General features: G+C 38.9%; 1 protein-coding gene across 2 annotated transcripts in view; it reads right to left on the bottom strand.

The window, feature by feature from the left end:
- Nucleotides 1–44: 44 nt before the first annotated feature.
- Nucleotides 45–13167, bottom strand: part of LOC135207495 (basic proline-rich protein-like) — a 65479-nt gene continuing 52356 nt past the window's right edge. For both annotated transcript variants that reach the window (XM_064239305.1, XM_064239306.1), the window contains 2 exons: nucleotides 7334–7446; nucleotides 45–1810 (listed from right to left, as the gene is read on the bottom strand). In XM_064239305.1, the coding sequence (XP_064095375.1) occupies nucleotides 777–1810; nucleotides 7334–7446 (1147 nt within the window). In that variant the 3' untranslated portion in view covers nucleotides 45–776. The remainder of the gene's footprint in view (nucleotides 1811–7333; nucleotides 7447–13167) is intronic.

The raw sequence follows: 13167 nt of genomic DNA, 5'->3' as shown, positions 1-13167 counted from the left end.
GTGATTATACTGTGGTAGGGAGTATAGTACAAGAAAAACAATGAAACTATTCAGTGTTTAATTTAAAATACTTTATGTACAATATGTCAACAAGGAATCCCAGCACCATTAATTATAAATAATTAGGCTTAAAAGTATGATATATGACCGTTAATGCCTCATCTATAATAGTTAAATTATTTACATGTATCCTTAAAAATGTAATTGTATTTATATAGTATGAAAATATCAAACATTTACTGTACAGAGTAAGAAAATTGCTTAATGGCACTTTATGTACCATGGAATTAATATACTGTACAAGTATCTTATCTATATTTATGCCCAGGCATAAAATAGAAAACTATAATAATGTTAGCCAATGGCTGCATCATTAGTCTTGAAACAAAACTCAGTGTAAAAGTTTTATACTGTGTAATTTTTCATATCAGCTTCTTGAAAATGTCAATTACAACTGTTTGGTATGTATTTGTTTTACTAACAATACAGTATATTAAACTTTTTTGGCAACTTCATGCCAAGGAAATTGAACCTGTACATTTAAATAGTGCTAAACACAATTATTGGTTTAATTTGCTTAAAAAAAAGTCAATGGCCAACGTGATAGCTAAATATCTAGCTCAATGGTCTGGTTAAAATACTTAATAATAATAGAAATGTAAATTTTTTAGAACATTACTCTTGCATAATTGAATCAATCAATTATTGGCTTGTTTTATCTTATTCTACACTTCGAGACACTTATGGGCATGTCCCATCCCACTGCACTAAGGTAATTACAAGATGAACCTGAGCATGACTGCCAATAAAATTCCTAGACAAACTACAGCCAAGATAACCCAAGCAACACAGGCACCACCTCGACAACAAATACCGTTAGACTTCTTTTCATCCTCTTCAGAGTGCCCAACTGATGAAGCTGCCTTCATTGATAATCCAGGAGGTAAAGATCCATTTTTATCTCCATTTCTTACTGGCAGAGGTTCAGGAGTACCCTTTTCTCCCAGCACCAATGGACGTGGACGTGCCATTGGTGGAAGCAAGTGGGTTGGAATTCCTGGTGGAGCACCAGGTGCTGCTGGTCCTAAGATAGTTGATCCAGCAAGACTTCTCCGATCTCCCGGGATATTCCTTACAGGTAGTGTACCATAAATGGCACCTGGATGTGGTGAAGTTATACGCATGTCATAAATAGAACTGGCACGTCGTGTAGATCCTGGTGGTGGTGGTAGTGACAGTGGCCCTGGTGGCATCATTGGATAGCCTGGTGGTGGTGGAGGCATGGGCATGCCATGTGGATGAGGGAATGACATAGGTCCACCTGGTAGAGGTCCACCACCATGTACTGGACAAGGTTCTCCATCCCAAGTTGCCAAGGCAAGAGCAGGCACTGAACGTGCAGATTTCAAAGTACCTGGGTAACCTTGAGCAACCCCCATCGGACCAGGAGGATATCCTGCATAACCATAAATTGGATGAGGCATTGGAGGCAAAGGTCCAGGGGGCATCACATCGCCATGCTGTTGTGAGCTATCTTCTTCACTAGTTGTAGATGAGGAGGAAGAAGATGAGGTACTAGATGGAGAATGTTGATTAGATGGAGGACGACCGCTAGAATAAGAAGGACGAGATGGTGGATAATGAGCTGGTGGGGGACCACTTCCATACTGTGGACCTCCATAAGGCACAAGATGAGGCTGACCAGAATCACGGGAGTCACGATGTGTTCTCCAAGATTTATCAGTGTGGTGGCTTAATCTGTCACTGGTAGAGGGAGGACCAATCCTACTGCTTCCTCCACCCACTGCACCTGGAAGAGATATATATTGCATCAATTTTTGCATAAACTGCATTTCAGTTGCAATAAGAATTTTTTATGACATAACATTTTGAACATCAGAAATTTACAATGTATTGCATTTTAAAATTTTACAAAATTTTCAGACTTGGAATAAACAAAAAGGCATAATAAAATTTTTTACTATTATTTCTTAATCAAGCCTACAAAACCAGTGGCTTTTTATTACAAATGATACAGTACAGAAAACGTTTAGTAACGGAGTACATAGCAAAATTTTATCTTTTTATCATAAGGGCTCTTTGCATACAATATAGCCTATTTTGTATGTCCCAGAACTCAGTACAATGTAGAATAGAATAGTATAGAATTTGCAACAAAGGCCAAAAGCTGGGACCTATGAGGTCATTCAGCACTGAAACAACTTGTACTATACGTCACTGTTGGGAAAGGGAAAAAATTATGACCGAAGAGAATGGAGGTAGGACAGTAAAAGGAATGAAAGGGGTTACAGCTAGGGGCCAAAGGGACTGCAAAGAACCTTAGGTAATATCTACAGTGCACCATGTGAGATGCACTGATGGCACTTTCTCTGTAGAAAAGTCAGTAGACGAACCCTACACACTGGGATCCTCAGGTCCTTGGTGTTTTAATGCACTATACATGATGAACCTTAGGCATTACTAAAGGGTGTTTCTGGTCCTGACTACACCCAATTTTGACCCTTTCTACTTTATTCCTGTTCTTTCTGCATGAAGGAACCAATTATCTCCCATTTACACTTTAAACCTTTAAATCCCTTATACTACAATTCATTTTTTTTTTTACCCCCTTCTTACTGTCCAACCACTCAGACTTCCTCTTTTTCCCTGTCTTTTCTGCATGAAGGAACCAATTCTCTCCCAGTTACACTTTAAATCCCTTATACTACAATTCATTTTTTTTACCCCCCTTCTACTTACTGTCCAACCACTCAGACTTCCTCTTTTTCCCTGTCTTAAGTGCTGAACGCCTGAAAGTTGCCCAGTCCTTTGCCTTATAGCCTCATTGTTCCCACAAGGATACAAACCCTCTTTTTATATGAATACCTTCTGCAACAACTGATCAAGTCATGGAACATCCATGCACACTTCTGTCCAGTGTCACTTTTCTTACAAGTGGCATACTATGCAAATGTACTTCTTGCACACTCCAACATAACAGTTTTTTAATCCGTTTCCTCTAGTGTTTTCATGTTTGAGTGGTTTACATTTGTTTATCAATCATCCTTGTTGGGTTTATGTTTGAAATGATGGTGCCTGATGATTTTTCTTCTTATCAGAATATTGGCATGGTATTCCTGAATGTGACTTGATTGTACACAAAATTCAGGACCATTTTGATATTGTGCTTGAAGTTTCTGACTGGTGATAAGTGTGTCATGTCCTTCCTAGTGGAGGAGATACAGTTTGAAGAGGAAGAATGGCAAGTTGTTCTGTCTGTGTCATCTGAGTGGCAAACTGCTGGTATCACCTCTTCCCTATATTGTGCCTGCCCAGTCCCATACCCCTTCTGGACTAGCATCTACCCATGCCCTCACCATCTTACAGTGTATGTGCACAATGAATGACAACCAAGCTTCTTTTATGTGGTGCTTTGGTACATGCTTTCCTAGCCTGAGATGACCCTAAGAGACAAAGGAGCTGCTGAAGGCTCTGTAGCCTTCCCTGTGTATTCTAGGCCAGCCAGCCTTGTACAGCTTCCTTTTGCATTTAGTGACCAAAGATTTCTTTGGACAGGTCAGTGTTTCAAGAGCCCATCATGTGGGACTACCCCTCATGATTCTGCCTGTAAATCTATTGATGCTCCTGCTGTAGTAGTCACTCCTACTATCATCCCTTTGTGAATGCCACCTTCTTATCTGTGGGCTTTGGAGGCTGAGGAGACGTGTCCCAGGGAGTAAAGCTGCCATTCTCATGCTTCATCTGCATTCTCCTCAATCACACTCTTCTCATCCATAAGTATCTGATGAATAAACCCACCACTCAATCCTTGAATGCAGAACATTAAGGCAGGTGACCTGACTAAACATAGTAAACTGCACTTATGTTGGCTGTGATGAAAATATTTAGTATACTCTCCCAAACAGGCTGGAAAAAGAAGTTTTATAAAATGCTTGGTCTCCGTAGGGGAAGGGGGTTAGTGCTGTCAGTGCACCTCATGCACTGCACTGCTAGGCATTATTTAAGGTTCTTTGCAGCGTGCCTTCAGCCCTAGCTGCAAACCCCTTTGTTCCTTTTACTGTACCCCCTTTTACATTCGCTTTCTTCCATCTTACTTTCCACCTTCTCCTAATAATTGATTCATAGTGCCAATAAAAGGTTTTCATCCTGTTACACCTTTAAAGCCTTTTACTGTCAATTTCCGTCTCTGCGCTGAATGATCTTATAGGTCCCAGTGCTTGGCCTCTGGCCTAAACTATATACTATTCAATTCAATTAAAATGCTTAGTGATGAACAAGCTGGTTTTAGAAAAGGCTGGAGTTGCACAGACAAAATACTAGTGTCCAGATATTGTGCAGCAGTGTACGGAATTTAAAAATCCCCCGAATGACTTCTGTTAATTACAAGATGGCTTTTGACCGTGTCCAGACATTAATATATGCAGAGGACTGTAGGAATTAAAGTTCTTTGTAGCGTCCCTTAGCTGCAACCCCTTTCATACCTTTTATTGTACCTCTGTTCATATTCTCTTTCTTCCATCTTACTTTCCACCCTCTCCTAAAAACTGCAAGGTTTTCCTCCTGTTAACCTTTAAACCATTTTACTATCGATTTCCGTTTAAGCGTTAAATGAACTCATTGGTCCCAGTGCTTGGCCCTTAGCCTAAATTCTTTATTCTATTCTATTATAGTATTACCATTAAATATTTAAAATTAAATGAGACCACACATGAACATACCAGATACAGTTAATATTGACATCAAATGAATCTGCAATAAATAGTTGGATGGTATAAGGGAATGATGTTTCACCTTGGCTATTTGTCCCTTACGGATTCCATAGTGAAAAGTTTAGTATATCTTAGTTTTACCAGACCACTGAGTTGATCAACAACTCTCCTAGGGCTGGCTCGAAGGTTCAGATATTTTCACGCGGCTAGAAACCAATGGTCACCTAGCAATGGGACCTACAGCTTACTGTGGGATCTGAACCACATTACATCGAGAAATTAATTTCTATCACCAGAAATAAATTCCTCTGATTCAGCGTTGGCCGAGCCGAGAATCCAACAAGGAACTTCCATAATGAAAAAGTGGTTGAAGATGGAAGAGATGGTTTACATTGGAGCAATAACAGAAGCCTGACAAACTTAGATAAAACAGGAAGGTGATGATTTCACCAACAAAAGATTTACAAACAAGCTCGCTGAATATAATGCATAATATATCAAACTTGGTTACTGCGTTAGCCAAACATCTGTTCCCACATTACTAAGGCGTAACGAGATAATTTATAGCAATTTAAAATTTACTTGTGGCAAGGTTAATTTCATGCTCGAAATAACGACGTAAATGCCAGATAATCTCACCAGATAAAAAAGCTATATCTAGTTGCTGGGAGAGGCAGTGAGACTTTACGTGACAAATAAGTATATGAATATTCATGCATTAAGAATAGTGGACCTTTTTTTTTTTTACAGTATTCCATGATTTTTCTCCATTATTTTCCTCTGACGGTTATATAAGGCCGGCCACACACGTGCAGTTTTAACTGACAGTTATAACTGTTCAGTTATAACTGACAGTTAAACTGCACTGCACGTGTGTGGGTATCTCAGTTGCTCATTCGTCAGTTCAACAAACTGTACAGTTAAACTGAGACAAATGCAAAGCCGGCCACACACGTGCAGTTTTAACTGACAGTTATGACTGTTCAGTTATAACTGACACAGTTTAAACTGACGTCAGTTAAAAATGAAATGCACACACACACACACAGTTCAATCCCTCAGTTTTTATCATGGATTCCGAGGAGTACGATCTTGCCGCTCTCGGTGTAATCTTTGTAATGCTACAAACAAATAGAAAAAAGAAAACTAAAAAGCGTAAACAGTGGTGCAAAAAGTGGTTACTAAGGCGAAATCAATTTTCTGATATTAAATTATTAAAAGAATTAAGTGAAGAACCAATTTATTTTCTCAATTATTTGCGCAAGGTTCAGATCGATAGAGTTCAGTGAATTCAACAATCACTTCGTTTTGTTTACGTGCCATCTCAACAAACTGCACTCACCGCTACCACTTGTAGAAATGAGAAGTTGAGAACTGTACAGTTACGAATCCCCACACACGCTCAGTTCAGTTACTCCTTTCAGTTAAAAATATGGAACATTGCATTTGTCTCAGTTTAACTGTACAGTTTTATTGAACTGACGAAATGAGCAACTGAGATACCCACACACGTGCAGTTTTAACTGACAGTTATAACTGAACAGTTATAACTGTCAGTTTTAAAAACTGCCAGCGTGTGGCCGGCCCAATGTTCCATATTTTTAACTGAAAGGAGTAACTGAACTGAGCGTGTGTGGGGGGATTCGTAACTGTGCAGTTCTCAATTTCTCATTTCTACAGGTGGTAGCGGTGAGTACAGTTTGTTGAGATAGCACGTAAACAAAGCGGAAGCAACTTTTGGTACAGTTCCAGTCATGTGCAAATAATTGAGAAAATCAATTGGTTCTTCACTTAATTCCTTTAATAATTTAATATCAGAAAATTGATTTTCGCCTCAGTAACCACTTTTTGCACCACTGTTTACGCTTTTTAGTTTTATTTTTTCTATTTGTTTGTAGCATTACAAAGAATACATCGAGAGCACAAGATCGTACTTCTCGGAATCCATGGTAAAAACTGAGGGATTGAAACTGTGTGTGTGTGTGCATTTCATTTTTAACTGACGTCAGTTTAAAACTGTGTCAGTTATAAACTTGAACACAGTCATAACTGTCAGGTTGAAAACAAATGCACGTGTATGGCCGGCTACATTCATGCCAAAATGAGACTATTTATCTTTAAACGTAAATTTATCAATTTCAGGTCTTAGTTCACGTCATACGATTTCTTTTCCCTCACTGTGGTTTATTCCAAATACAATTTGGAAACATTCACCTATTATCAATGTCTAGTACCCCGAGAAAATTTTGAGGGGAAAAGGGAACCCAACTTACTTGTGTGTACAAAATCGCTCATGTCTATAAAACCATCCTTCCCCCCTAATCCCTTGTACCTGAAAGGTTATAAAGAGGAAAGCTGCTAAGTTATGAAACTGGTAGGCTGTATCACTGCCATTTACGGTAAGCCACGCATTGCAAGTTGTCATTCATTACCTGGTCCATCCATATCTGTGTCTTTTATGAAACTGGTAGGCTGCATAGCTGCGACTTACGGTAAGCCGCGCATTGCATGTTGTCATTACCTGGTCCATATCTGTCTTTATGAAACTGGTAGGCTATATAGCTGCGACTTACGGTAAGCCACGCATTACAAGTTGTCATTACCTGGTCCATATCTGTCTTGATATCCGCTCTGGTGATAATTCAAGTCCCTTTGCTGCCACGCCATCGGGGTACAAGGGTCGCCCAGATCGAGGGGACGACCGTTTGATGCCATTCTGAAAGAACAAAAATAAATAGTCAAGAAAAATTAAGAAAAAGTTAATTATTATATAATAGAGCATTACCGGTTAAGTTAATCGACGTTTTTGGGGGTGTCAGGCCTTTCTGACAAGTAACCAAGACCCTAATTAAACTATATCTGTCTCATGTTTAACATCAATTCAGCATAGTTCCCAACACAAACTAACTTTAAGCTTAACAATCAATCTTAGAGCTATATTAAATTTATCACATCCAAAATGGTGGCATTGGAAGAAATAATCACAATCCGCAGCGTTCAGGACTTGAGGTGTCACCAGGGTGACCAGACGTCCCGTATTTGACGGGATCGTCCTATATGTCTGACATTTGTCCCGTGTCCCGTATCGACCTCCCCTTTGTCCAGTATTTTCAATATTTGAAAAAAAAAAAAAAAACTATATACTAGTGAAAGTTGGCAAAATACGGGTATACACAAACCAAACACCATCTCTTGAGGGCAAAATATGACAAATGAAAAATAACACACGAACAACAATGAAGAAAATACTTATGAAAGGATTATGGAAAGTTTTCATCATATGTATTATGCTGTCTGCAATTTATTCAATATATTACGGCAAGTGACTTTAGTTATAATATCCTTTAAAGCTGCAAAACACGCTTGATTGCAATATTGTAATGCTTTGACACATGTAAAGATAGCTGTTTGTAACAAAATCTACAATGAACGCACTTCAAAACGAAAGAAAAGTCAATGAAGTAGGTCCTGGACAATCTGGACCCAGCTGAAAAGGAATTCGCACTGCGTTACTGAGTACGTGACTTCACGTAAGTTTTGTAACTGTATTGTTTAACTACCGCTCCAATTTAGGTGTCCCTTATTTCAGTTTTCAAAATCTTTTCACCCTGGGTGTCACTTAACATTAAGGACTAAAATGGCATTTACCAGCACCTGATTGCATATAATGAAACAAATCAAAATGAAACGGGAAATCACGAAGTGCTAGCCTAACTTATATCATCAGTATTAAACACAGTACATTCGTATTTGTAAATACCGCTCGAATACATCCAAAAATCTGTACGAGGAAGAGAAAGAGGAAAAGACAAGCTTTCCGGGCTAAGGGCTGCGCTTCCGAAAACCACACGCTTAAAAAAAGAAACCACAACATCAACACACCGCCAGTCTAACCTAAAACAGGGTGTTCATATGCGCTGTCAATTTCTGTTGTCGTTGTCGGTCTCGCGCATTTTTTCACAAAAACTAATTCGGTTATTGGTACAACGGTGAGGGAGAGATGATGGATTGGTTCTTCAGAATTCAGGGGGCTTCCCCTCTCAGTTATCACATTTGTTCGTACACTCTCTCTCTCTCTCTCTCTCTCTCTCTCTCTCTCTCTCTCTCTCTCTTCTCTCTCTCTCTCTCTCAAACCCGACTATGTCCATCAGCAGCTGACTGGACTGAGAACGAGTGAGATTTGTGGGTTATTAAACGTTTCATAACATTGAGAAAATCTCACTCATATGCACAAAACTCATGATTTATCAGACCTAAAGAGGGTCCGTTACAACTGAAGTCTGTGCTTGAAATACTTATTCAAATCCTTGTATTTCCATGAAATAATATAAAGCTTGCAAATTTACATACTATCAACATCAGCAATTTAAAAATACTCTAAATTCTGAGGTAGGACTTCTGAAAACCTTATATATGCTTATTAATACTGCCTTTCCGTCGGAAGGAAAAAGGTTATAGGAAAACTCACAAAAAATTACTGTTTTCAGGAGATTTCCTCCATTTTTACTTTCCGATATTAATAACAAGTTCGATCGGTGAACATTTGTAAAACCCTGCAGTGTCTGACCACTCGGCTCCCAAAAAGGTCCCTTCTCCTTCCCCCCCAAAACTTATCATCAAATCTCTCTCTACACTAACAATTTGGTGCAGGTCATGTGGTTCAACTTGGTCTACGGGCTGCCCTACGAGCAAGAGCCCGTGCTGACATAAGGCCAGCTTTATGAAAAATAACAACATTAACTCTGGCAAAATCGTTGTAAAAATTCACTCATAACTATTTGCTTAATTTGCTAACAACAAAATGAATCAAATCCACGACCTACATGTCACAGGCGATGAATTAATATTGGCAGGCAGATCTCATGCGCCATGCATTTACGCTAAAACTCAACCTTACTGACCGTGTGTGTGTGTGTGTGCGTGTGCGTGTGTAGCGACAAGGTTGGGATTGGGATTTTAGGTCATCAGTGTCGTTATGCTTCAGTGTATCCGAAATCATGGAGGTTATTTAAGGCCAAATTACAGCGAAAATAAAAATAATATGAGCAACAGTAAAATCTCCTGTGTTATGTACTCAAAGAGACTACGGCTGCACCCAGAGGTTCAGTCCTATCCATATTATTATCAGGTGATATGTTTATTAAAACACAACCCATTAGACAACGACAAGACGAATGCAACTTCATAAGTGTAGGGTAATACCACGAAGTGGTCTGTCCTTTCTGTCGACTGATTCTTCCTTTTGCCTTTTTTAAATTTATTTTCAGCTCTTGTTTGACTTGAGTACACACACACACACCTCTCATTTTTGTCAAATGTTAATGCACCCGTGCCATCTACACATCAGTCTGGCAACACTTCCAGTATTTTCAGCACTTCTTCCAAATAAAAACTGTATGTTGCTCCATTTATAAATTCACAAGCCGACAGCTGCTTCGGCCATTTCCCCATGGCCTTCTTCAGGGCTATGCCAATGCTAGACCCAGAATGCAGTTACACACGTGTCTATATATATATATATATATATATATATATATATATATTATATATATAATTAGTCTTTTAAACAAGTATTTTTAATAAGCATTTAACACTACGCAGCTTCTTCACTGCTGCCCACCAAAATGGCTTACAAACATGAGCATAACTCACTTCAATGGAGTGTGGCAAAATCATTATGCTTCATCTGTAAATCGTAGGCGCTCTCTCTCTCTCTCTCTCTCTCTCTCTCTCTCTCTTCTCTCTCTCTCTCTCTCTCTCTCTCCTAATTTACGTAATTTCAGAATATAAGAAGTACATCGCGATCTAGAGCAAGAAACTATTTTTTCCCGAAAACATCAAGACACGCAATATTATTGACCCGAGGAAATAAAATCCATACGAAAATCATTTTCTAGCTCTCACCACCTCGTGTTGGATGACAAAGGACATTGAACCGGACACACGGGCAAATGTCTAGCTCAGGATAGATCATTCAGTGGTCTATCGTAAAATCCCACAGAACTCTAAGTTTGTCGTCATATTATGTTACAAAATCCTATTGCAGGAAAGAAGCAAAATGAATTCATTATCAGGACGATCAAAAATTAAAAGCAAAGGGGTTGTTGGATGAATGAAAACTGGTTTAAGAACGCGACTACGAAACGTCTCGACACGAGCAGCAAAGGGAACGATACTCCCTGACTGGCAACCAAGTACCGTTACCGGCAGATGGCTGCTAGGGGAGACACCGCGAAATCCCGCATATAAACAGCACAGCCTTCCAAGTTCGAGTCTCTTATGCAAAACAACAAAAATTAGGGAGAAATAATGATGAAGCCAATATGTTTCATCAGATTCCAACATCGACAACACGATTTCTAGGCCGAGGCTCGCGTGAATCGCTCCCATCGCCATTTCGTTTAACGGTTCTCGTACTGTCTACTTCCTCCTTATTTCGAAGATGTCCCTGTGAGCTGATGTAATCGATGATTGTGTGAAATATCAATTACATTTTCAATCTTTTTCGCATATCCGCCATTACTTATTTTGCCAAATTAATTGGAAATGCATGTACTTAGTGCCTCATTCACGATAAACAGCGCCGCAGAGGAAAATTGATGGATGGAATTATGTGAATGAGGTGAACTTGCCCATTAAAAAAGTGCTCGTCATCTGATAGTAATGTTCTCGTAATAATAATGCTAATTTACTATATTCAAGACCCTGAATTTTTTGTTCTTAGATAATAAGACAATATAAAATACAATAATTATTAGTTTACACACCACACGTATATATATATATATATATATATATATATATATATATATATATATATATATATATGTATATATATATGGTCTCCCAAACAAATCGCATAAATAGGGTCTATCGAATTTTAAAGATGGACGAAAAGATAGCGAATGAAAAGTAGCAATAGATTTGGCGACAAAATCAATTCAGTTTTCCAACATTAGGCTATGTAGTATTCTGAAATAGATCATCATCTTGGTTTCTTTTTTACCCTGAAATGCAATATGTGATGATTTAACAGAATAAAACAAGTTTTAAATGCTGAATCAGCGATGAGTTAGGTAGAAAGCTTTTACAGCATCAAACATTAATTTTGCTTCCGTGTTCAAAAATGAAACCGACATGGAAACAAACTCAACTGGACACGAGTTGTCTCACTTACAATTTTAGTACATAAAATTTTCCTGAAAAAGTCAAAATAAATCTCTCTCTCTTATTCAATAACTTAATGACCACTGGTAGGGACCGAAAATGATTCCCCCTCTCTCTCTCTTACTCGATAACTTAATGACCGCTAGTAGTGACCGAAAATGATTCTCTCTCTCTCTCTCTCTCTCTCTCTCTCTCTCTCTCTCTCTTTTACTCAATAACCTAAAGACCGCTAGTCGCGACCGAAAATGATGCCAGTCATACATATACGAAATGAAACGAAATCACCTTGAGAATGAGATCAACATCATCTGTTCCCTAATTCTCCTAAAATATCTCATTATGAGAGAAAAGCAACCTCATCTCACATCATTGTTCAGCGACCTTGTTCTACTCGGCTCAATCAGCAGAAAAGAAGTGGCCCCCTTGTCCCCCCTACCCCAACCCACCCACAGTTACTCCCAGGCCTAGACCTATCACCCTCTTCCCTCCGGCGCCTCCGGGAAAACAAAAAAACCTTGGACGTGACCGTTAAAATGCAAAAGACCAAGACGGCGTTGTTTCAGGGGAAGGGAGTAGCCTACTTGCGCCATTATAGTGATGCCAACCCCTCTAACCCAATGCACCCTACAAAAGACGAGAAATTACCCTACATAACTGGAAATTATCCAACATTCTGAGGTTGTGATAATAAGAAATAATACTAATAAAGATATTGATCAATACATGCATCGTGACAATAACCTTACACTTAAAAATATTGCCCTAGGTTTAAAATGTTTGGTCAAATTGCCCTACGTGCGAGGCAATTACCCTGCGGTTGGCAACACTTGCTCTAGAGTCCATGCATCGTCATAGCTAATTAACGCTTGGGGGTAGAAGAAGAGTGGCTATTTAGACGAAGTGGCTTGCAATACCTGCATGTGCGCATGTGAGAGTACGTAACTGCACATGTGATTTACTCATTTTGATCCACTTTAATCACATTCTTATCTCTATTAGTAATCGTGTATATGCTGATAGCACTGACGCCTTACTGATCCATCCATAAACAGGAAAATATTCTCGAAGAGGAAAATATTACCCTTTGCAGCACTGTGATGAAAGATATTGCTCTTTGCATCACTTCAATTTTCAAGACAAAACTGAAGGATCTCTTGTTCGTGACAGTTAAATATAGAACCATTTGGCATTATACTTGCAAACCCGGAAGTCTGAAATAGCCAACAATAATGTAAGACTATCAAGGTGCCTCTTTCTACCAAAATATTAA

The sequence above is a fragment of the Macrobrachium nipponense genome, chromosome 32 (assembly GCF_015104395.2).
Source record: "Macrobrachium nipponense isolate FS-2020 chromosome 32, ASM1510439v2, whole genome shotgun sequence".
In the NCBI taxonomy this organism is placed as follows: Eukaryota; Metazoa; Arthropoda; class Malacostraca; order Decapoda; family Palaemonidae; genus Macrobrachium; species Macrobrachium nipponense.
This window is presented reverse-complemented; position numbering and strand designations above follow the sequence as displayed.